This window comes from Delphinapterus leucas, chromosome 14 (assembly GCF_059928025.1).
Source record: "Delphinapterus leucas isolate spDelLeu-1000000601 "Yukka" chromosome 14, BTC_Dleu_Yukka2, whole genome shotgun sequence".
In the NCBI taxonomy this organism is placed as follows: Eukaryota; Metazoa; Chordata; class Mammalia; order Artiodactyla; family Monodontidae; genus Delphinapterus; species Delphinapterus leucas.
In genome coordinates, this window is record NC_143142.1 from 88,838,523 (window position 1) to 88,863,853 (window position 25,331).

At 58.3% G+C, this 25,331-nt stretch overlaps 1 protein-coding gene across 4 annotated transcripts in view; it reads left to right on the forward strand.

The window, feature by feature from the left end:
- Nucleotides 1–25,331, forward strand: part of NFATC1 (nuclear factor of activated T cells 1) — a 104,472-nt gene that overhangs the window by 25,368 nt on the left and 53,773 nt on the right. For all 4 annotated transcript variants that reach the window (XM_089895356.1, XM_022559970.3, XM_022559972.3 and 1 more), the window contains 4 exons: nucleotides 6,067–6,226; nucleotides 20,970–21,172; nucleotides 23,052–23,224; nucleotides 24,878–25,018. In XM_089895356.1, coding sequence (XP_089751482.1) covers nucleotides 6,067–6,226; nucleotides 20,970–21,172; nucleotides 23,052–23,224; nucleotides 24,878–25,018 — 677 coding nt within the window. The remainder of the gene's footprint in view (nucleotides 1–6,066; nucleotides 6,227–20,969; nucleotides 21,173–23,051; nucleotides 23,225–24,877; nucleotides 25,019–25,331) is intronic.

Below are 25,331 nucleotides of genomic sequence, written 5' to 3' on the forward strand. Positions count from 1 at the left end.
CGGGCCTCCCAACCGGCTCAGGTGCAGAAATCTCTGTTTCCCGCACTCAGCTGCGGGGGGTCGGCAGGCCCCAGTCCGGGGCGCCTGACGCACTCTGTCCCTGGCGTTCGCGGTTTTTCCTTGAATTGCTGCAGAATCGGGGCCTTGCTGGGGTCTGGCTCCGAGTCTTGGCGAAGTGGTGCGTGCCGTTCCCTCAGAGGCGGGTTCTGGCGTCTCTGTGGTGGTAGCAGTGGCCGATGAAGCGGCTTAAATGGAGAGGCCTGGGGTGAGCAGGTCCGGCCCGAGCCCCGCCCCGCTGGCCATCAGGAGCACAGAGGGGTGGTGGGGACTGAGTGAGGCTCTCCGGAGCCCTGAGCCCTGCGATGACCTTGGTTTCGAATCAGTGCGAATGGCCTCCGTCCGTCTGTGTCCCCGCGGTCAGCCGCGCTCCAAGCCGGGTCTCCTGTGCTGGAGAAACATGTCATTGGCAGGCTGCACCCGCGGAGACTGGCGGGTCGGCTGGTGTCCCTGGGTCCTGCTCAGGGGCGGGTTTGGTTGGTATCGAGGCGTGTGCAGGCGGTCGGTGGTGCCGAGCTCAGGGCTGCGGTCTCATAAACGCCTGCTCCGGGGCGGCACAGCTTTTGCTGAAGCGCGGGAGGCTGTCTGTGAAATCCTTTGTGTGCTGGAAAGACTGCCCCGGACTCGCGGGTACCCAGGGAAGCCCCGAGCAGGTGACCACAGTGGCCGGGCAGGGAGAAGGGGCCCCGGGCAGCTGGGGCAGGGCCTGGATGGGGGCGGGAGACACGGGCTGAGAGAAGTTCGGGTTCGTCTCGGGCTCTGCATGCCCGTGGGGAGGTGGGCTCAGGCTCCAGGCCGTGAACTAAGCGTCAGAAAAGATCCTTCACCCTTTTCCCGCGTGAAGGAAGCACAGACATTCAATAGGACACGAAAGGCTTTCTGGTGGGAAGTGGATGGTGGCAGCAGCTCCAGGAGCAGGGGATTCAGATTGGGGCCCAGGGGGCTCCCCGATGGAGGTCGCGTGACTCCCTTCCTTGTGTCACACGAGCCGGCGTCCCCAGCCTGGAGGCCAGGCCAAGCCAGGCCGCTTAACACCTACTCACAGTGGGGCTCCTGGTGGCTCTGGGAGACCGTGGGCCTGGTCCACCCCTCGGCCCTGGGGGCGGGGTGATGGTGCCAGTGGTAACGGGTGGAAACCGCAGGCACTCAGCGCCGACGCGGCACCAGCGTCACTCCTCGGTGGATGGGGGGGTGGGGGCGTGAGACGCGGCCTCCAGCCTCTTCTTTAAACAGGAGCAAAAGGAACGTGATTCAGGTCCTTACGTACCAAGTGCACAACAGCCATTTAGAAAAACCTTCTATTTGCAAGACTCACAGAGAGTTGCAGAGATCTGGGTCCCCTTCAGCCAGTGTCCCCAGCAATGACAAGTTGATATTAAGGACAGTGGCCATCATCCCGGAGTGGCCTTTGGAGACCCCGAAGGAGCCAGAGTTGGGGTGTGGGGGGCCTGGAGTCCCACGTTGCCATTAGTCAAATGCGTGTAAGAGGTCAGGGGACGTTTGAGAGGCCTGGAGACTTTCAGAGATGTTACCACTGGGGGTTCAGAGTGTTTCAGTTTATTGTTACCACGTGATGGGTGCGTGTTACAGGAAGATGCAGCCTCAGAGCACCCTTCCCTGTGTGGTTTGGCAAAGATTAAATCCATCGGGCCCTGTGTTGGCGAGGCCGTGCAGGGGACCTGACCCCCGGGAGGTGTCAGGAGCCCCAAGTGTTCATGCTCTTTGACGGAGGCTGTGGATCTGTGCTGAGGAAATGACCAGAAAGGCCACCAGGATCTCACGCTGGATGTTCACACCTCTGGTACTGATAAGAGCAACAAATTGGGAGCAACCCACAGGTCCACCCACAGAGCAGTGATCAGTCATCTACAGGACAAGATGTGACGCTGAGATCAAACCATTTTTGAACAATGTGCTAAAATGCTCAACATGTGATCTTTACGTTAAAAAAGCCAGGGTATCACACTATGTATTTTATTTTGTTAAGATCTATCCCTTTTGTGTAAAAATACTTACAGATATACGCCCAGCTGTGGAGGTAGTTTCTCTGGTTGATTATGAGATACATACGTGTGTGTGTGGAGAGAATGTAAAGTAGCTTCTGTTTGTACAGATCAGCGGGATCTTAGATTCGAATTTAACCGCGTGTTGTCTTGGCTGCATTGAGTGTGGCTTTTTAAAAAATCCAATTAAGTTGGAGGTGAGTTTGAAGTTATTCAGCAGCCCTGGGCTGAGGCCATGAGAGAACTCTCCTGATGTGGTCCCCGTGGCGGCTCCTCTCCGGGTCATTGGTGACCCCCAGGAATGACGCTCGGCTGCAGGGCCCGTGAGGGGGTTGGGCTGGGACAGCGCAGCCATGAATCACCGTCCTCGCAGCCGGGGCCGCTGCGTCTTGGAACATTCCTTCCAGTCTTAGGCCTTTTCTCTGAATCAGAGATACATTTACATTTTTTGTGGAGTTGCCAAACTCATGCTGAAAATTTCCAACCCCAAACAATAATTTAAATTGTCTGTATTACAGTATTTATTTTGTGGACCATTCTAACTTTAAATTGTCTGTATTGCAATATTTATTTTGTGGACCATTCTGACTTTAAATTGTCTGTATTGCAATATTTATTTTGTGGACCATTCTGACTTTAAATTGTCTGTATTGCAATATTTATTTTGTGGACCATTCTGACTTTAAATTGTCTGTATTGCAATATTTATTTTGTGGACCATTCTGACTTTAAATTGTCTGTATTGCAATATTTATTTTGTGGACCATTCTGACTTTAAATTGTCTGTATTGCAATATTTATTTTGTGGACCATTCTGACTTTAAATTGTCTGTATTGCAGTATTTATTTTGTGGACCATTCTGACTTTAAATTGTCTGTATTGCAATATTTATTTTGTGGACCATTCTGACTCGAAACTGTGCTCACGCTGTATTGCTGGCTTTGTCCGTGACTCAGGAGCCAGTCATTTCCCCAGATCTATTCCTCTGTGGTGTTCAAGTGCAGAGCGGCTCAGAAGATGCTTGCCCTGCGCAGACGGCGAGGGATTGCACTTTCCATCCTTCCTTTGCTTCTCTTTCCGTCGCACACTCTCGTTTTTTAATTTCCTGGGGGTCAGATGAACCTAACTTTTATTTTGTTTTTCGTTTGTTTCTTTTCTGTTTATAGCAGAGGACGGTGTTTTCACTTAGATCAACAGTATGTATAAGATAACAGAACAGATTAGTGCGTTGGATATTCTAAACGGAGACGTGGTCTGCTCCCTCCGGGCGGGGTGTGCTGAGCTGGGCAGTTTGTCTGGGGGTCGGGGCAGCTCCCGTAAGATGCTAGTTACCGAGGGCCGGCCTCGCGCTCGAAGCCCGTGGCTCACTTGTCCTTCGTCCTGGCGGTGTGGCCGCATGTGTTGCTGATAACACGTCAAGAAAGTGCTTCTGAGCACCACAGCCCGGGAGACTGCTAAACGCATCACGGAGCTTCGCCCACCAGGAAAACTCCCATTCGATTCTGTTTAGCGTTTCTCAGAAGCCACCTGGCATTGGGGGTGGGGCGGGGGGCTCCTGCGCTCAGCCCGTGACTTGGGCGTTTCCCTTGTCTGGGCATCTCGGAATCTCCGCGCACACACATGTCCGCCCCATTCTTCTTGGTCACATCGTCTTGAGTTTTCCGAGGCTGTACTTAGTGAGAACCGGGGGGCGGGGGGCATCTTGTTGACATGGAATCAAAATGTAGACAGCAGACGGGGGCCCGGCGGGTGGGCGATGAGCATCCCACCCGCCTGCGGTCTCGCTTCCTGAAGAAATCTGGGTTTAGGTTGGCCGTTGAATAGAGGGTTTTCAAGTGCAAGTTGGTCCTGGAATCCGACACGTAGTCTGGAGGAGGGGCTTCCCAGGGTTGGAAGGCCTCCCATGCGGACGGTGATTTTAGGGCCCAGCAGGGTGGACACGGGGGCTGAGGGACACACTCCAAAGCGGCCTCCGTGCCTGCACGGAGGTCCTGGCCCCTGGGGGGCGCTGGTCTTCCCCACCTCCACTGGCGTCTGACTGTTGGACACGCCCATTTCACTGTATCTGCGGCGGATTCCAGTTAGGATTTTACATTTCTCGCTGCGTCGACACAGATGCAGCCTCTTCTCACGTTCGAGCCTTTGATTTGCTGCTCGAAGGTCGAGCTCAGGCCCACTGGGAGGCCCGTCCGCCCGGGTGGCATCGGGGCTGGCGGTGTCCCTGGGACCCAGTGAAGACTGTATAGTGGGATGTGGTGTGCGCGGCCTGCGTCCCGCCAGGCTCTCAGCAGCGCCGTGTGCTCTCAGAGGAGCCCGGCGGGCGGGGCTGCAGAGCCCGAGGGTGGACAGGGTGCCCGCAAAGCGGATTCAGCAACTGACGTGCGTGGCGAGATGATTCCGTTTCTACCGTCACTGGAAAACCACGAATGCCCCGAAATATACTGTCCTTTCCAGGAGTATTTTGCACGTGTTTTAGAAATTACATGTTTGATTCCAATTCAAGCTGATTTCTGGGCTTTTTCTCCTTTCAAAAAGTACCTTTATTCTATCTATTGTTTTGTGTTTTAAAAATCACCCTGATTCATAGTCTGAGATGAGGCGGAGAAGCTGGGGGACGTTTCGGGGAAGCAGGGGACCGACTCCTTCCAGGCTGAGACGCCACGAGCACTGCGTCTGTGTGTCTGGGCCTCTAAACAAAACCCACCCTTCCCAGCCACCTGTCCCAAACAAGCCGCCGGCACGCACGGTGTCTCTGCTGCATGCACGGAAACGGACGCATCAGTGACAGGCGGAGCGGGGCGAGGGGACAGTGGCGCCCAGACGGTGGAGACTCTGGGAGCGAGGGCACCTTCAGCACTGTGTGTGGAGGGCGAGACCTGGGCGCCTCCCGTCCACCTCTGCGGGGGCAGGGGGTCCTCACACTGCTCCCGCTCTGCAGCCCTCCTGGCCGGCCCGGGGTTGGCTTCCAGACACCTCTGAGGTCTGACGAGCAGCATCTCTGTTGGGTCAGGTTCTGCATCCGAGAGGGGAGGGGGAGGGGCTGTCACCGTGGGGACCAAGAGCCGCCACCCCCCTCACTGGGCTCTCGTTGTAGAAGGGCAGTGGGTGGACCAGACCCCAGCTCCTGTGAGGGCCTGGCGACCTCTGCCTGTGAACTGTGGCTTTTGGGGGTCAGCCTTTTGTCTTTTTACAGGGCAGGACCCTGAAGCATGTTCTGTAGGGAGAGCAGGACCTTTGGCCTCACGTGGACCTGGTTTCAGGTGGCAAATGGCCTCCATCTCCCATCTGTACAGGGAGGCTGTCAGTGCCCCAGAGATCTGAGGTTGTCGTGGGCCTCGTGGACCCCTCAGGCAGGGCCCGGCTCACTCCACCTCCCCTCTTCAGCCTCCAAGTGACAAACCCACCTTGCAAATCTGCCTTGGGCCCCAGGGCCTCTCCCTTGGTTCTGTGGATCTTTGTCTGCAGCTCACTCGCGCCCTGGGTGGGCGGCTGCCCAGGTGTCGTGCACGGAGCACGGGATGTAGGGGGCTGGGCGAGATTGCCACAACCCCGCCATTTTATCAGGGGCCCGGTGGCACCCCCGACGGTTCACTCCTGCCCGCAGCCAGTGCGCGTGGGACAGAGGGGATGGGAACCAGGCCGCCCAGTTCTGAGGCCAGGCTGATAGAACTGTGATTCTGAAAAGGTCTTTAATTCTGGAGCCTATCTTATTAGGGAGGTTAAATAATTTATAGGCATATCGTGAAGGAAGGAAAATATTTTAAGGTCGTGTGGGAAAATGTTTCCATCTTATTCAGAAGCTCATCATGAAGGCCTGACAAGGCTCTGGGCGTCCATCACGATCTGGTTGCCGTTGGCTGTGTCAGGCCGTTATCCTTATCGATGGAAATTTCAGATACAAGCCCGGCAGGATGAGCTGCTTCTCAGGGCCCCAGGGTCTTAGGTGGGTCTGTGGTCTGTGGGAAGCCGCGGCATGAATGTTTAATGCTCTGTGTTCCATTTCAGCCCGTCTCTCCCTGCCCTCGACTGGCAGCTGCCGTCACACTCAGGACCGTACGAGCTGAGGATCGAGGTGCAGCCCAAGTCCCACCACAGAGCTCATTACGAGACGGAGGGGAGCCGGGGGGCCGTGAAGGCGTTGGCCGGAGGACACCCCAGCGTGCAGGTATCCACTCTGCTCTGACTCCAAGTCCTGTCCCTGCTGCAGGGGCAGCAGCTGGGGCTGGTTTAATCCAAAGGCCACTTTGCGGTAACAGCTAACAGCGCCTTTCATTTTCTGTCTTTTTAAAAAAATATTCTTATCTCCCAACCAGTATAGCTAAATATCTTATACACAGTCAAGCCCCAGTTTTCTCCTCAATACATAGAGTGGTACAATGGTACAATATACAGTGGTATAAAGGTACCAAGCTCTGCTTGCCTCTGGAGCTCATAGACCAGCTGTACTCGTTACACCTGAGGCTCCTCTTCGGTGGAACTGCTTTGGGGGAGCAGGCGATACCCTGAAGATTGTGGGGGCGTGACCAGCCCGGCAGGGTTGGGAGGACTCCCCTGGACGGTGTTGCCAGCAAGCCTTTATTCAACGGGGAGGCAGGACGGCTGTAGCGTTTGCTTGTGTCTCCTAGTGGGTAACTGAGGGGACCTCGGTACAGCCCGGCTATTGCTGTGTCCCGGTGGACAATGCCCTTTATCCCCATGTGTCCCTGAGCAGTCATGTTCCACTCAGAACAGACGGGAAAGAGGGAAGAGAGAAGCCAAGGGGAGACAGTGTGTCCAAGAAGATGCCCTGGGCCACCTTGAGGGTCCATCTCGCTGCCTGGATGGTGGCCAGTGGGCAGTGTGGCCTGGGGGCTGCTGTCTAGACCTCTTAGTAGACTTGACCTTGGTGCTATTTCGTTTTAAGGTGTCCTGGAATAGGAAAATTTAAAAGAAAAGAAATATACCTTTGAAATAAAAGTGCTTTATTTTTGAGGACCTTTTCTTTAACAAATCTGTAGAAATAAGTGTTCAGGGTTATTAAAACCAAGGACTGACGCTTCTGCTGAGAAGCGCGCCCGCGATTTCTAGTCCAGCTGCATTTTGTCCATCGTTCCTGCTGCAGACGTTCCACAGCGTACACTGCACGCTGGGTGCCGTGCACGCCACACACAGACGGGCAGAGGACTCCTCCTGGCGCCCCTGCTCTGGGGAGAGTCAGAGAATCGAATCCAGGGGCCCTCTGCCCTCTCCAGCCCCGAGAGGAATGGAGCCCACCTCTGCCCAGCCCTCTGCTCAGAATTAACCCCATCCCCCAGATCACAGATGGGGACAGATGGGAAGAGCGTGCAGCCCTGCTCTGCCCGCAGCCGCTGTTCCCCTCCTGCGTTGGCCGTGGCCACCCACCTCCTGGGGCTGCTTCCCCGAATGTGGCCACCATCCTTGTAGCACGTCTCCCCACGGCCGTCAACAGAGCCTCGACCAAGGTCTCCTGGGGCCACGTTAAGATTTGTCCAAAGCGAAGTCCATCTGCACGGCAGCTGCCTCTGGTTTGGGGTTTTCAGGGGCTACTTTTAAAGACTCCATCCTTTCCTCTCTGAAGCCTTGGACCCTTTGAGGCAGTGGTTCCCAAAGTAAACCTCCCCAGGGTCCCTTAGAGATGCGATTCTCTGGCCCACGCGCCCCACTGGGCCCTGGGTCTGCTCACCAGCCCCAGCACTGGAGTGCCAGCTGGGACCCGCCACTTTTCTTCTCAGCTGGGGACAGGAGGAGTGGGGACCTGCCGTGGGGTGTCGGGGCCAGGGCAGCATCGGGGAGGGGCTGCTCCGGCCTCACGGGGAGCCGGCGGGGCTCTGTCGGTGTGGCTCCGGGTGCCACTCCCCAGCCTCACACACCCCGGGGGAGATGGGTGTACTTGGTGTCAGAGTCAACGTGTTCAGAGCTGGTGTCCAGGCCGCGCCTGCCATCCCAAACCTGTCGCTCCCCTCCAGCCCAGGAGGTGGAGGTGAGCTCGCGGACAGGCCGTCCTGCAGGCGGTGGCATTTGGTCACACGTGTCTCCTTATCAGCCCAGCGTCTCCCACCAGACCCCTGTGACGTGAGCTGTGACCGTCCCCTTGGACGTCTCCCACCAGACCCCTGTGACGTGAGCTGTGACCGTCCCCTTGGACGTCTCCCACCGGACCCCTGTGACGTGAGCTGTGACCGTCCCCTTGGACGTCTCCCACCGGACCCCTGTGACGTGAGCTGTGACCGTCCCCTTGGACGTCTCCCACCGGACCCCTGTGACGTGACCTGTGACCGTCCCCTTGGACGTCTCCCACCGGACCCCTGTGACGTGAGCTGTGACCGTCCCCTTGGACGTCTCCCACCGGACCCCTGTGACGTGACCTGTGACCGTCCCCTTGGACGTCTCCCACCGGACCCCTGTGACGTGAGCTGTGACCGTCCCCTTGGACGTCTCCCACCGGACCCCTGTGACGTGAGCTGTGACCGTCCCCTTGGACGTCTCCCACCGGACCCCTGTGACGTGACCTGTGACCGTCCCCTTGGACGTCTCCCACCGGACCCCTGTGACGTGACCTGTGACCGTCCCCTTGGACGTCTCCCACCGGACCCCTGTGACGTGAGCTGTGACCGTCCCCTTGGACGTCTCCCACCGGACCCCTGTGACGTGACCTGTGACCGTCCCCTTGGACGTCTCCCACCGGACCCCTGTGACGTGAGCTGTGACCGTCCCCTTGGACGTCTCCCACCGGACCCCTGTGACGTGAGCTGTGACCGTCCCCTTGGACGTCTCCCACCGGACCCCTGTGACGTGACCTGTGACCGTCCCCTTGGACGTCTCCCACCGGACCCCTGTGACGTGAGCTGTGACCGTCCCCTTGGACGTCTCCCACCGGACCCCTGTGACGTGAGCTGTGACCGTCCCCTTGGACGTCTCCCACCGGACCCCTGTGACGTGACCTGTGACCGTCCCCTTGGACGTCTCCCACCGGACCCCTGTGACGTGAGCTGTGACCGTCCCCTTGGACGTCTCCCACCGGACCCCTGTGACGTGAGCTGTGACCGTCCCCTTGGACGTCTCCCACCGGACCCCTGTGACGTGAGCTGTGACCGTCCCCTTGGACGTCTCCCACCGGACCCCTGTGACGTGACCTGTGACCGTCCCCTTGGACGTCTCCCACCAGACCCCTGTGACGTGACCTGTGACCGTCCCCTTGGACGTGAGCTTGCCCTCCTGCCCCGGAACTGCAGCCGTACGGCGCTGACAGAGACGGTTCTCCCCCGTCTAGCTATGCCCCTGCCTTCTAGTTCGCTCCCCAACCCTGTCATTTAGGGAATGGTGCAAGCCGGAAGGGGAAGCAGCAGGGCACCCCGTGTTTGTATTTGATTCCATTTAGATAAATAAAAATAAAGCTTGCGAGGGCAGGAGGGTGCAGAGACAAGTGCCGGTCCGCCGACGCGTCAGTCAGGGCCTGGAGTGTGCGGGGTGACGTTGGGGCGACGTCGGAGGCTGTGCGCTCGACGCCGGTTAATACCCACTTGGTATTGGTTGGCCGCTTGACTTGGGAAACGCAGAGCGGGCTCAGCAGTGCCCAGCGGCCCTTTCAGGTCCCCTCCCGGGCGGAGGCAGGTCGGATAATGCCTGCGCTTAGCCAAGTCCATAAACGGTGTTTAAGTCCCTTCCTGCTACGGTTTCCACTGGAAGAAAGTACGTTGCTGCTGAATGGAAAAGACATTACAAAGGTGAGGAAGTAGGCTGTTCAATAAGGAGAAATGGAAATAAAGCAGCAGAGAAATAATGGCCCAAAGCCCCCGTTTCTTGTCAATTACATTGGCGAGGGGCGCTGGCCCTGGAGGGCAGGGAGCCTCGTGCCACGTGGACACTCCTGTCGTGACATGCAAAGCGCGGGGCTGAGGCCCTGAGCGAGGGCCATCCCTGTCCTTGGCCTGGTGGCTGTGGCCCTGGGGACAAGGGCGTGCCCCGCCTCTTCTGGGAGCCCAAGGAGCCCACCCCCTGCAGGGTCCCAGCGCCGTGCTCCCGTTCCCACCGGGCAGGTGTCTTGGGCACAGGGCGGTGTTGATCTCTCAGTGTAGACGAGATGGAGAGGACTGAGACTTGTGGAGGAATTCCGAAACTTGAAACCGCATTGGAAATACCTTAAGAGTGAATCCTCCATAATTATTTCGAGTTCAGTGATGGCAGGATGGGAGAGGCTGCTTCTGGGTTTAAGCAGAATGAAGGCCCCTCCCCCTGGCGCACAGCTGAACCGCGAGAGGAAACCAGGCCCAACAGAAATGTCAGCCTCTATCAGCATTCCTCCTGCAAGAGGGTTAGGACTGGAGAGTTCTCTGATCTGTCTGCAGTAGAGGGAGTCTGTGTGCAAGGTGAGGTGAGCTGGTAAAAAGAGGGGCTTTGGGGTTTGTTTTCTTTTTCAGTTAGTGGAGCACAAACTGGATAAAAATAGAATTTGCACATAATTGTAAAACAGATGAAAACAGAAAGCTCTCTCAGTTGCCGTGAAAGCCCAGTAACCACAGAGTTTTATTCTGCGCTGTGAGTTATTTTAGCACATCCTCCGACACCAGCGGCTCCCCGGAGCTCGGCCACAGGCTGATCCACATGTTGGGGAGACAGCCACTCCCACTGGCCGTTCTGCGGTCAGCTGGTCAGAGGGAAGCCGGGTTTTGGTTCCGGGGCATCCAGGCCGTCCCTCGGAGCCGCCGTCACATGGAGCTCAGAGGAGGCCAGCACCCGGGGCTTTTGCTGCCCTTCTAGGACAGCCAGCTCATCGACCTGCTTCTGCATCCCCAAGCTTGTCGTGAAGTCAGGGGCAGTGGCCTTGTGTAGGACAGAGGCCCTGCCAGGCCCAGGGAGGACTCCTGCATTTCCCGAGCATCCAAGACGCAGGGGGAGCTGCCTCCACCTCCGCGGCCCCTCCTCTGAGTCTAGGAGACGCGACGAAATGCAGAACCTTCTTTCCGGGCAGAATCAGGCTGCAATTTCAGATGAGGAAAGGACCTTGCGTTCACGTGGTCTTGTCCCCGTTTTCATTTGGGGACACAGATGTGTACGGGGCTTGCCCAGCATCGTTCAGGGGCTGGTGCCGGGAGTGAGCGTTCCAGACCGTCCACCACCCAGACTCTCCAGAGTCCTTGACGGCCCTGGTGGGTGTGCCCGGCGGGCGCGTCTGGACCCCCGAGGCTGCTGTGACGGCCCTATCGGGTGCTGGCTCCCCTCGCCCGCGGGCTGGAGCTGGGCAGGTGCGGGCCGTCCTCCTCGAGGTCCCCGGCTCCACCGGCGGGTGTGCGTGTGATGTGGCCACAGCGAGCACCAGGGGCCCCAGGTCTGCGCTGGCCTCTGCTGACTTTGTAATGATGGGACCAGGGAGGAAGGGAGTGTGGGTTTCCCTGAACTTTAAAATTGTACCTTTTCCCCTACTGCCAAAGGATTCAGACACACGTAGAATCCGCCCGGGCGGGAGACGTCCAGCTGGGGGCAGGGTGGAGTGTCCTGGCTCCCAGCGCCCAGGGCCCCTCTTGTCATCGGTCCAGACCTTCTGCCACCAGCGCCCCGCTTGTGTGTGTAAATCCATGGGCCGCTCCCTGGTTTAAGATGCAGGAGCCCCGAGAGCTTCCGACGGGGATGCAAAGGCCTTTTCCAGTGGTGCCAGCAGGACAGACTGACCCGGAGCAGTCAGAGCGGGTGCTTCACACCGTTGTTCTGTGTCTCCTGAGCTGCAGGGCTCACAGCGACTCTCCGGTGGGATGAGTGCGGGGCCCCTTCGCCCCGGGGGCCAGGTGTTCTGGGTGCGTCTGGGGGCCCTCCCTCCAGTCCAGTCTCCCAGCCCGTCCTGCTGGCACCCCGCCCCGCGTCCGCGCCCAGCGCCCGGCCGGCAGCCGCAGCTGGTTCCCTGCCGTTGCCGTCAGTGGGTCTGGGCTGAGGAGGGAGAGTCCCCCGCCTTCTCCCTGGGGAGGGAGAGCAGAGAGCCGTCGGGCTGCGTGGAGTTTGCCTTTCCAGTGTTTTTGCCGATAACTCAGAGTACGCGTCCCCAAAGGGGTCCCTGGGTTCCTGTGTTCCCTCTGCCTCCGAAGAGAAAGCTGCAGCTCCAGGAGGCCGTTTCCGTTCACTTCGTTTTTCTGCTTTTCTTTCCTGCTGTGTCCCCGACTCCCTCCTACCCTCCTGGGCTGTTGACCAGGCCTGGCCGTCACTCTTCCCTGCCCGCTGCGCTGCATCCCTGGTCCCCTGTCCCGAGAGCAGAGGTCCCTTCCAGGAAGGTCCCCGGTTCCTGCCGCCCCGTGGGGGCTGGGGGAGTGAGCTGGGGGTCGTCACGATCTCTGACCCAGGGGTCAAAGGATGAAGCTCTGTTTACCCAGTTACCAAAATAACCTGCTCGATAGCATCTAGCCCGTCACACAGGAGGCCAGGCCTGTGTGAATAATTAATAGGTCGCAGAAACGTGAGACTCGGCGGAGGCCTGTCAATTCCTGAACAGCATTTTAGGTTTGTAATTTGTGTTCCTGTCAGTTATGAGTGACCAGTGTAACCCCTGTCAGGCCGGGTGACTGGCGGGGGGATGCGGGGACCACCCTGGCCCAGGCAGTGGGGACCGGGAGGCCGGGCTGGCCCGAGGGGGGTCCCGGCCCCGGCCTGGTGCCCTGCGTGGTGCAGTGGCCTCTCTTTAGGGTGGTCGGCTTTGAGGCTCACGTTTGCCCCCGTAGGCCAGGACAGGTATTTTTCTATTATGTAAGACGTTCGAGCTGACACTGAGGAAGGAACACGCCAGGAACCAGTCATTCTTTCCAGATCGTTACAATCAGCCGGTCGGCTGTTATCACTTTTCATTTCCTGTAGCACCCCGCACCCCTGGGTCCAGAAGCATCAGCCTTTCAAGAAACAGGCTTCCTGGGGGTGTCTGAATGCTGCGGACACACAGCAGTGCTTTCTTTTGTCTGGTGTCCACAGCATGTTCTGTTTTACCCAAAGCTTTGCTCCATTCTTTCTTATGGAAACTGGATTGAGACAGGATCGTTAACCTGGAAGCCAAGGTTTTCACAAAAGCCAGAGAAATAGATGCTAATGGAAGAAATTCCTTGGGCCCAGTGAGGAGCTGAGGGTCAGAACTGCCCTATAGCAGCAGCCCTGCTCCAGCCCAGACCCCACCCCCTACCCCAGGAGCTGAGACAGTGCTCGGACGCAGGTCTGACCCTAGCCCGGACCCCGGTCGTCCGGCAGCCAAACGCCGCTGACCTGCCCGTGGGGCGGATTAATCTTTTATGGGGCAGCTGGGCAGCGGACAGCTGCCCTCTGCTCTTCCAGCAGCGTCCGGGCAGGTGGCCGTTTCCCTCTGGGCCGGCCGCGCACACAGGCCTGGACGGTCTCACTCTTTGTAGACACACCTGTGTCGCGGGAGCCGCTGCCATTGTTCCCACGACACAGTGGGCTCTGCGGAAGCTCAGGGCACCGAGCGGGGGTTTGCCATTTCTGTTCCCCCAAAGCAAAGAGGTGCCTGTGCCTGCGTGGTCTCGGTTAGGGTGTCCTGTCCCTGCGTGGTCTCGGTTAGGGTGTCCAGTGGAGTCGCACCGTGTCAGCACGAGAATGCAGTGAAGTTGCCAGTGATAATAATAGGAAGGATAGCTGGGATTTTGTTGCTGTCTGCTGACACACGGCACAGACACTCGATCTCAGGTACGGCACATTGGTTTTTAAACACCTGTTTTAGAGTTTCATTGGGCAGCAGAACTGAGGACAGCGCAGTTCAAGTTTTCCTGCAGCCGATACAGTCACTGGGGGATAAAGTCCGCGAGTAGCTCAGCAGTGGAAACCTTTTCAGAGCAATAAACAACATCGTCAGCCTCCAAAAATCTAATTCAAGGGCTTTGGCTTCTGTGTTCCAGGCTGCGGGAATTCTAGAATAAAAGTCACCTCGGGCACAGAATCTCTGATGACTTTCCATAATTCTGCTGTGCTTTCTGCATTATCCCAGGGTGTTTTCCTGATGTCTTTTGAGGGCAGAGCCATGTGCCGGACCGTTTCAGTTCAGAGCTATGCGTCGGCACTGCGGCCCCATCGCAGCTGTCAGAACATTCACACGTGGTGCAGGTGGGGGGGGAGGTGCCAGACGGTGTAACGGAGATAATGGTGAGAAACCACTGTCTTTGATAAAAATGACAAAATAGGAAAATCCGTGGCCCTGGCCGGCCCTCCCCTCTGACTGGGGGCTCCATGGTCTCCTGGGGGCCGCACCATGGGCGGCTGAGTCACAGATGCCCAGTACCCTCGGCTGGGGGCTGGCCCGGTGGGAGATCCCCGCCCCGTTTGCTTCGGGACCGGGTCTCCCTCCCACTGGCAGCCCCCAGCCTGCTGCCCCGTGCAGAACCCTATCCTTCGCCTTCGGGCCAAGCTCTCCCCAGGGAGGGTCTTCTGGGCGTCGTCCTCCTGGGGCACCGCCCAGCACAGGGACGTAGGGAGGTGCGCCCGCTGCGCGGCCTGCCCTCCGTGGGCAGAAGGAGGACGAGAGCCACGGAGGGCACGCCGGCCCGAGCTCTGGGGCCCAGTGTCTACGCCCGGCTCGCAGGTGGGTGGCTCCTGGCAGCGACCCCGTGTCCAGGTCCTCCTGGGCACCCCTTCCTGCTGTGCTTTGCAGACTGCTCTGTCTCCGGGGGGGCGCTCTGGATTTGGGGTGTGCTGGCTCCCTGAGTGCTGCCCCTGCCCCGCACGCAGCTGGGGAGCCGCGAGCACCCCGTCTGCACACTCGAGGGTGGGGCGGCGTGGCCTCGCCGAGCCGGGCTTCCAGTCTCCTTCTCCTGCACGGGACGCTGGGCTCTGGCCAGCACAGGTGGCCAGCTCGGCCCTGCTGTGGGCCGGGCCCCGCCCAGGGGGACTCATGATCGTGCCGTGGCTGGCGGCGGTGGCCGTCCCCTCAGCAGCAGCTGGAGCCAGGGCAGGGCTGGCCCGACGGCAGGCCGGTGACCGTCGCGTGGGCATGTGGGTGTCTGGCAGGCAGCACCCTCGGCCCACACAGCGCCTCCGTCAGCCCTCGTCCGGGCTCTGCCCGAGGCCGCCCTTTGGGCGCTGGTGATAAACACCAAGGGCCAGGCCCTCTGCCCACCCCGTATGCCTGGGGGGTGGCCACTGCCCCTGTCCGTCGTGCAGTGTTTCCAGTGAGTTCAGAGAGGCCGTCCAGGGGAAGGAGGGCTCGGGAGCACAGCCTTGGCCCTGCCTGCCTGAGGTCTGGTCTACTGTGAGCTCACCGCATGCCCTGGACCCGTCCTCCCTCCCGGGCCGGCGGCGCCCCTTGGGGAAAGCTCTCCTGTGGTTTTGGAGACCGAAAGCTCACACGACGCAGCCTCTTAAGTTAATCCAGTACTGGGAAAGTTGGGGTTGAAAGAAGTGGAGGCAGCTTGAGTGCTGGATTCTCTCCTTCCTGCAGAGTCCCTCTGGGTGTTGTGTAAAGATGCACAGTTTACATCTGGGTTAAATGCGTGATTTCCCTTTAAATTGCCTGCTGCGCTGTGCGCAAGGATCTCTTGCTCAGTGTATGTTTGTCCCATCTCAAAACTTAGTGGAAAGTAATTTCCCTCAATTAACTGGTCCTTTGTACGACGCTCCTGCCACTGTGGGCTTGCGCTGTGGTAATTTGAGCACCGAGTAAATTTGGCGTCAGTCATTCCCTCTGCCCGTCATCCTGCCGTGCAAGTGCGAAGGTGAGCAGAGCAGCTAAAAACAAACATTTTTATGTGTAGGAAACTCACCAGGTCTTACACCTTGAAAGTGGAATAGCACATTTTGTTTAGTTTAGGTTGAAGCAAAGAGAGGTCATTGTTATGACAGGTAATTTTATTTTATTTTATTTGTGTGTGTGTGTGTGCGTTCAAAATACTGATTTATTTTAGGTGATGGGATGAAGGGTGTTTCTTTTTTGCTTCTCTATCTACTTTTTTTTTTTTTAACATCTTTATTGGAGTATAATTGCTTTACAATGGTGTGTTAGTTTCTGCTGTATAACAAAGTGAATCAGTTATACATATACATATGTTCCCATATCCCCTCCCTCTTGCGTCTCCCTCCCTCCCACCCTCCCTATCCCACCCCTCCAGGTGGTCACAAAGCACCGAGCTGATCTCCCTGTGCTATGCGGCTGCTTCCCACTAGCTATCTCTTTTACGTTTGGTAGTGTATATATGTCCATGCCACTCTCTCGCATTGTCACAGCTTACCCCTCCCCCTCCCCATATCCTCAAGTCTGTTCTCTAGTAGGTCTGTGTCTTTATTCCTGTCTTACCCCTAGGTTCTTCATGACTTTTTTTTTCTTAAATTCCGTATATATGTGTTAGCATACGGTACTTGTCTTTCTCTTTCTGACTTACTTCACTCTGTATGACAGACTCTAGGTCTATCCACCTCATTACAAATAGCTCAATTTCGTTTCTTTTTATGGCTGAGTAATATTCCATTGTATATATGTGCCACATCTTCTTTATCCATTCATCCGATGATGGGCACTTAGGTTGCTTCCATGTCCTGGCTGTTGTAAGTAGAGCTGCAATGAACATTTTGGTACATGACTCTTTGAATTATGGTTTTCTCAGGGTATATGCCCAGTAGTGGGATTGCTGGGTCATATGGTAATTCTATTTGTAGTTTTTTAAGGAAGCTTCCTACTGTTCTCCATAGTGGCTGTACCAATTCCCATTCCCACCAGCAGTGCAAGAGGGTTCCCTTTTCTCCACACCCTCTCCAGCATTTACTGTTTCTAGATTTTTTGAGGATGGCCATTCTGACTGCTGTGAGATGATACCTCATTGTAGTTTTGATTTGCATTTCTCTAATGATTAGTGATGTTGAGCATTCTTTCACGTGTTTGTTGGCCGTCTGTATATCTTCTTTGGAGAAAATATGACAGGTAATTTTATAAATATTATTTTGACAGATAAGTAGAACGTGTCAGGGGCAGAAAACCCATGCAGTGGAATATGTGAAGTATTTAAATTACTTCTCTTAAAATGAACTTCATGTTTTCAATAATAGATGTTTATTTTCCGGGTTAGACCTTAAATATTCCCATTTTCACTGAAATGGCATGTTTTTAAAAAGGCAAAGTTACTCCCACAGTCCGCTGCATCCTACCAGCCGTCAGAGCCGGGCCCCAGTGTGAGTCCCGTGGGATTTGAAATTGTCATTTTCAAATCGTCTGACCCCGGCCAGGCCATGTGCCAGCCTGGGGGCTGGGAGGAATATGCCTTGGCCACACAAGAGACAGTCTTAGCCGAAGACTCATTTACATATTCTTATATTAAATGTCACAAAATGGAATGCTAAGAGGCAGAATTTGTTTCTTCATCAGTCTCTGATTTTATTTTTACGTTTCCTGTTTTAAAAATGTAGGTCAAGTCTAGCACAGAGTACAGGTTTCTTAGGAGGTTCGTTAAATTGGCAAAAGACTGGACTCATGCTCCCCAGCAGGGAGAAGTTGGGTGGACCCGGCAAGCTGGTCTTGGTTCCCGCTAACTGAACTCTGTGTATGTAGAGATGCTCATGTGTCCACACAGGAAAAAAGCTCTTCAGTTCAAACAGCAGAGGCATCTTGTTTCTGCAGAATTAAGCCACGGGAGCAGGACCCACCTTGAAAGGAGCATCAGGCGCTGGGCGGCTCCTGGCAGGTTCTCTGTGTGGCGGCCTTAGAGCAGGAAAGGCTCTGCACTGGCCTCGAGAGGGGCACAGCCGGCCAGGAGGGCAGCGAGTGGATGGGTGGGTCTCTCAGCAAACGTGACGCTTCCTCTAGTTCTCTGCTCACCACGGCCACTCGGGTTCAGCCGCAGGCCTGAGACCGACTCCCCTCCTCTGTGCACGCCCGTCAGACACTTATCTGGTCCATATGGGCCAGACACCTGTGGGTCAGTATGAAAGCTCGATTATTTTAATAGGAAAGAACCACTTTGACCATGAGCACATCCACGGGTGCTTGGAACCACATCACAGATGAAAACGATAAAAATTGGGAGCCTGACGCATGAAACTCCTGCTGCCGCCAGGAAATAAGATCTTCCCAACCAACTACCGAATTCCAGAGCAAGTCTGGAGAGCGCGTGCGTGTGCACGTGTGTCAGTGTGTGCTGCGTGTGCGTCCGTGCACACCTGTCCTACGTGGAGCTCCTGCTTGTCTCCAGAAAATCTCAAGGGTGATGTTCAGAGCCCCCGGGGGCCACTCCACAGCCTGTGACAAACACGGGCTGTTAAATATTAACCGGGTGCTACGGAATGCTCTGGAATGTCCACAGACACCGGACACCCGTGGTGAGCTCATGTGGGAGCCTCAGAGCTGCTGGACGTTCACCTGAAGCTGTAAATTCATTCATCGGGGGCTGCGGTCCAGCAGCGGTCAGTCCTGGCTCGTGGCCTTCTGTCTCCTATCCATAGTTGCGACACCATGCAGACCCTGTTGGCCGGGAGACGGGACGGGGGGAAGGAGCCGCTGACCCTGCGGGGGCCCCGCCCTAATAAGGCGCCACCTGGATCCCTCGTCTGGCCCGGCTGTCAGCCCCACCAGCGGCCTGGCGCCCAGGCACATCCTTCCCGGGGGCCCCAAGCGGGTGGCGTGCGGGCCCTGGCCCTCTGCTTGCTGAGTGCCTGTGAGGCTCCCGTGAACGGCCTGTCGTTGTTTGGGACTGTCTTTTGAGCTCTGTGAGGCTCCCGTGAACGGCCTGTCGTTGGGACTGTCTCCTGAGCTCTGAAAATTTATAAGTGCTTCTTCATCTCGTAATTAAGTGAAGTCAGCGCAGTAGCTGGTCTTTGTCAGCGCGGCTTTGATGAACGGTTCACTGCTGATTTGAACCACACTTGAAACAGCAGGCGCTCGCTTCTCTGGGTTGAAGAGACATTTGTTCCCAAACGCAGGGACGGAGGAGAGCTCGGGGAGGCCACAGTGCGGGGGGGCGGGATGAGGCGGGCGCTGCTAACTGGATGTCGTAGAAGGAAATGGAAAACCAGCCAGAGCAGCATATAGTCAGTTCTCTGCACGGAAGACAGAGAGCGAGACACCCGGGCAGGGAAAGCGCTCAGCTCCCAGCACTGGACCTTCCAGCGGAATTCCGACTTACTCATCTGGACGGAGCTTCAGCTTCCATTCTAACGTCCCAACTTGGAAAAATGACCCGTAGAGACGGAAGCAGGATCTCGGTCACCGCGGTCAGCTGCAGCTGGACCGGAGGTTTCCCGTTTCTTCGGGTCACTGACACATGCCCCTCTTGTGCTCCCTCGGTCACCTGGCAGCCTGGCCCTTTGCGCTGTGCCCCGGCCCCCTCCGTGTCCTGAGCCAGTGCGGCTTGGAAGGTCTTGGTCATCCAGCCTGAGCTTCTTCCCCGTGGGCTGTGAAGTGACCGTCAGGGCGCCTTCCCACAGGGCAGAGACGGAGCCCGGACGGGGCTCACGGGGCGCATGGACCCGACCACAACCCCGCTGCGGGGCTGGTTCTTCCGTGGCTTCCACTCGGCCGCAGGGCTGGGAGGGGCTCGCGACCCCCTGAGAATCCCGCAGGGGAGCAGGCGGGTCGGGGGCCTGCAGGTGGCCTCGTTGGCACTGCCGTATCTGGGTCTCTGCTGCTGTGGAAGCAGTGACAGTGCTCTCGGGGGCGGCACTAGTTCGGTCCATCAGACTGTGTTACAATTGCTACCTGTTGTCAAAGCAGCTAAAATTAGTCCAGGGAGAGCATGACCACAACTCGAGAAGCAACAGAGCTGTGCTGACTGAGCCTTTCTGCTCGTGGGGCTGCCCCTCCCGCGGGGATCCTCCGTCGGGACCCTTGGGGGCTCTGGCTGGACGCAGGTCGCCTGCCTCTGCAGGAGGAGGAGGTGAGCCCCAGGGGTCTTGTGGAATCTGGGCCTGGGCCTCGCCCTGAGCTGCCTGCTTTCTTCAGGATTTGCCTCTTGAGTACGGTCAGCTGTGACCTGGATGGAGAAGGCGAGTCAAGTTCAGTTCTGAAAAGGACTCACCCCGAGGGAGGCAGCGGCTGGAGGTGTAGGGGCACGAGGAGGGCTCTGACCTGCGCCCCTGGTAGTCAGCCCGGGTGCGGCCAGTGTAGGTCCTGAAATGCGGGAGCAGCGCTCTCCCATGGGCTCCTGGTGCACGATGGGCTCGTTCCGGTTCTGGGGCCCGAGTCTCACTGGGTTTTGTGCCCACACACGATCTTGTCTTCAAGACCGTGCACCTAGCCGGCTGGCCCACATGATCGGAACAGCCACGCGTGGCCGCCCGTGTTGGGTCTGATGCTGGTGGCAGACGGGCCACGACCTGGGGCTCCCCGCAGCCGGTCCAGGGGCGCCTGCAACGGGCACCAGGGCAGCCCGTAGCCACCACCTGCCAAGCCAGGCCGAAAAGGGCCGATGCTGTTTGTATCTTGTTTGCAAGCGTCCTGTTTGCTGGTTCGGACTGGACTGAGCAGGGGAAAGTGGATGGCGTCCTCTTGCGCGAGTGTCTGAATTCATCAGGGGAGGCTTGTGCGGACGGCTTGGCACTGGCCCAGCTTCGGGTGGGGCCCCACGAGCTGCTTGTGTCACCCGCGTGTGGGAAGAGGGGTGGCCTGAGGAGGAGGCAGTGGCCCGGAGAGACTGGCTCTGCTTCCCATCTGCCTCCTCCTGCGGGTCCCCGTCACTGTCCTGGGCACGGGGCACGTGTGCTCCTGGGATGCAGGTACATGCGTGCAGGTGTGCACTGCACGTCTGTGTGCGTGTGTTCCAGCGTGGGCAGCCAAGCGTTCAGAACCGACTGCGAAGCAGAGGCCCCAGACTTTGGGGCCCGAGGTGCAGGAGGGGCTGGGGGACCAGCCTCGGCCCGCGCACACTCCCCTCTGAACCAGCCTCTGCACGGGGAGCACGGTGGGTCTGGGCGCGGTGTGGCACGGCGCTCACAGGCCTGTCCCCCTCTCTCCCCAGCTGCACGGCTACATGGAGAGCGAGCCGCTCACCCTGCAGCTGTTCATCGGGACAGCGGATGACCGGCTGCTGAGGCCCCACGCCTTCTACCAGGTGCACCGGATCACGGGCAAGACCGTCTCCACCACCAGCCACGAGGCCATCCTCTCCAACACCAAGGTCCTGGAAATCCCGCTGCTGCCGGAAAACAACATGCGAGCAATGTAAGCTGCGCCTCGGGGGCTTGGTGGGCGGGGGCGGGGGCTCAGGTGGGCGCTTGCACGCCTGTATGTCTCCCCACATTTCCACAGCTCAGGGGCCCTGGGTGCCCTGGGCTTAACACCTCAGTAAACGTTACAAATATTTATGACAATGGATTTGTTTCTTCCTGGGGTTTCAGCCCCTGTGCATGTTGCCACTTCAAGTATCTCAGTTCCCAGCTGTCAGTACTTCCTCCATGTGTGAACGTGGCACCCATGTATTTCTGTGACTGCACTGTGGAAGTTAAAGCAGTGGTCAAAAGGCAAACATTGAAACATTAAAGAGACCGGTATGTCTGGGTCGTATTTTCACTGAGGGTTTCTGCATCTCCGATGTGACCAGCAATCTTCTCGTGTCCAAGTAGGGCTTGTGTTCGTGGCTTCCTGAACTGAGTGACTGCTACATGCATTTCACTCCTGAGCTGTGAATGCAGCAGAGAAAGGGGACACGGTTGTCCCACAGGACTTGCCTTCTCCTGGGGGCCTCTGGGGCGGGAGACATAAGGCAGGAACTCATTAGCACGGGGGGCCTGTTGGAGACTTCGGGGGCGAGTGTCTGTGGGGGGCAGCACAGAAGCCGAGAGCTGACCCTGCAGGAAGGCAGCAAGTGCAGAGGCCCCAAGGCAGGAGTGAGTCTGGGGCATCCGTGGGGCAGCGAGGAGCTCAGGGCTGTGGCGAGTGAGGGAGCGGGTGTGGAAGCCACATCGTGTAGAGCTTTGTGTGGGATTTGAATAAGTTGTTTGTAACTCATAAACCCTCTAAGTCAAAAACAAAGGGAGGGACTTCCCTGGTGGCGCAGCGGTTGAGAATCCACCTGCCAATGCAGGGGACACGGGTTCAAGCCCTGGTCCCAGAAGATCCCACATGCCGTGGAGCAACTAAGCCCATGCGCCACAACTACTGAGCCTGCGCTCTAGAGCCCGTGAGCCACAACTACTGAGCCTGTGAGCCACAACTGCTGAGCCCACATGCCACAACTACTGAAGCCCACGTGCCTTAGAGCCCGTGCTTGCAACAAAAAAAAAAAAAGAGAGAGAAAAAAGGAAAAAGGGAAGGCCTTCTCTCCATGTTGGCTTTTCATGGATTTGGGGGAATTCATTCTAAATCCTTGGGTTTGCTTCAAGAGCTGTTATCACAGTTCCCTCGGACCAGGGCAGATGGTTTGAGAGAACTGCTGGTTCCTTCAGCAGCAGCCGTTCCTTCGGTGGCTGCATTTACCACAGTACCATCCAACCCAGAGACGGGGTAGACACCACGGGACCGGGACTGGCCCCGGGCTCCAGGGCCAGGGCTTCCCTGCTGCTCCGGGCTGGGCTGTGGTCCTGACCTAGAGGCATCATGCGGCCTCGTTTCCTTAGTTTCCGACAGAGGGAAAGGGCTGGTTTCCATCTGATGAATGACACCTGGGTTGTTCTGCTGGAGTCTGGTGTTGAATGGAACTGTTAAGTTAAATGAAATTAAGTGAAATCATATGAGGCCCTAGAAAACTCAGAATCCTGAATTAAGGGGGACGCTGCCAGAATCTTAAGTGGAAGGAGGTTTTTGGAGCAGCCGGGGGAGCCTTCCTTTGGACGCCGCGTCCTGCTCTGGGGCGTCCACGCGAGCCCAGGGCAGTGGGGCTGGGGCTTCTGGAGCCCTGAGCGTGTGGCAGCTCCTCCTGCTTGGGATCCGGGCTCCTGAGGCCGGGGCTGGCTCGTCTCCCGCTGCCTCGGCCCCAGCTCAGTTGACGGGTGGGTGTCTGGCCGCCCCGGCCCCTGGGCAGGGCCACAAAGACCCTTCGGTGAGCGGTCGCCCGGGCTGGGCCGGGGGTCCGGGGCTGAGCGTAGACTCTTGTTTCCGGAAGCATCGACTGCGCCGGGATCCTGAAGCTCAGAAACTCTGACATCGAGCTCCGCAAGGGGGAGACAGACATCGGGAGGAAGAACACGCGGGTGAGGCTGGTCTTCCGCGTCCACGTCCCGCAGCCCAATGGCCGGACGCTGTCGCTGCAGGTCGCCTCCAACCCCATCGAGTGCTGTGAGTTCTGCCCCACCCCACACCCCCATCTCCAGGCTGAGCGGGGCCAGCCCCTGCCGCAGGTTTCCTTTCCAGTAGCACCTTGGTTCTCGTGCGCAGCCCCTGAGCTGTGCTCGTCCCACCCACAACACCCGCACCTTCCTGTGCAGTCACAGAAACCCCTGCACCCTGGCCAGGGCTCCCGCAGCTCCTGTGCGTGCGTGGTGTGAGGGCTGCTGCCGGCTCCCGGCACCTGCGGGAGGGCCTAAGAGGGAAAGGAGGCTTTGTCCCGAAGTACCGAGATGTTTGCCATGACCGAATTTGACTTAATCCCCTCACGATTCAGGGAACTTGAGAAAGTGGCGTTTTGGCCTTGAAATCTGTTGGATTGAAGGGACCTAAATTTGCAAGCCTGCCCGTATGTAACTCGGGTCTCTGTCCCTGGTGGCCCTGGATTCACTGCCCTCGGTGTGCGTGGACGGGCCCCGGTGCTGAGACGCTTCTGGCTCGGATGCCCGTGACCACGCAGCTCCTCCAGGAGCCGGGACCGCCGCGGCCTGGGGTCAGCTTCCTCTTGCAGTGACTCTGTTCGTTTTTGTTAGCGAGTCGGGTGACCGGTTCAGCTCCGCATGGAAATCCCGCAGTGCCCACCCCTGACCCGGCATCCGGACCCGGGGGGGACCAGAGTCTCCACTGGCCACGGCCCCAGCGAGAGCCTTTCCACCCGCCCTCCTCCTTCTCTCATCTCTGAAGCACCGCCCCACCCCTCCGGTGTGGGCTGTCTCAGGACACCCCCGACCTCGCGGCTCAGCCACCCACCCGTCTTGGCGGGAACATCCTGGCTCGGTTCCTCGGCCTCTGACCTGAGCGTCGGCCAGACCTCGGCGATGGGGCGTCCTTCCCCGCAGCCCCTTCTCCTTCTCTGCTGTGTGGTCTTCACCTCCGTCCCAGCCCTCCCCCCTGCTGCTGCTGGACCCTCCCGTCCAGTCTCTAGAAGTCCATCTCCAGGCCGTGGGGTCTGCCACGGATGGCTCTGCCCCCCTGCCCCGAGGCCCCCGCCCCGTGAGGCGGAGCGGGACCCTCCCTCTCGGGTCCCCTGGCTGTTGGGTGACCGTGTCAGGACCCCTGGCTTGGCCTCACCACCTCTCCAGCCACACTTCTGCCTCCTCCTGCGTCTGGTCCTTTGCCCATCCCGCCCTCCCCGACAGCCTGAGCTTGGCCACCTGTGGCCCGCCAGCCCCTAAGCCAGAGCCCGCTTCAGACGGGTCCCCACATCCCACCTCCTAGCTGGGGACGCCTGCTCTCCAGGCCGTGGCCTCCCCATCACCAGCAGGGCTCCCCACGGCTTCCCCGGGCCCTTCCCACTGGCAGTCAGTCACCCTGGCAGAGCGCACCCACTCACTTACACACACGCGTGTGCACGCTCGTCACTGAGAGGTGAGCTGTCTCCACGTGGACAAGTCAGAGGCGTAGCTGCCTTCCCGTGTCACTCTAACCTGGAGTAGACTGTGAAGACACGGACCACGCGTGGTTACTCTTCTGTTCCGTGTACCAGGAACGGGTCGCTCTGCTCACCCAGGAGCTCTTTGAAAGCAGGGTGTAGTGGCCGCCCCCGAGAGGGCCAAGCAGAGGGGCCTGGGCGCCTCACTCCCGTTGCTCTCCTGCCCCACACAGCCCAGCGCTCGGCCCAGGAGCTGCCCCTCGTGGAGAAGCAGAGCGCGGCCAGCGGCCCCGTCCTCGGTGGGAAGAGGATGGTCCTGTCCGGCCACAACTTTCTGCAGGACTCCAAGGTCATTTTCGTGGAGAAAGCACCAGGTATCTTCTTTAAAAACCAACATCGAGCCCTTGCTGTTTGGGCGCTGGTGGAGGTTGGCTGGCAGGAGGTGGGTGCGGGCGGCCACGGGTGCCGTGCACAGTCCTGGGCCACCGCACGCGGTGCCGGCCGTAGAGGGGCTGCAGGTGCGGGGCCTCCAGGAGGCTGTGCTCTGCTGAGGGGCGGCCCGCGTCTGCCTGGCTAGCGGGTGCCTCCCTCGTGGGCTCCGACCAGCTCCTGCTGCCGGGCCTGCCCGTGCGGAGGCGTCTTCTCGTTTCTCAGAACCACAGACCGTCTGAGGCAGGCGCCTGGGCA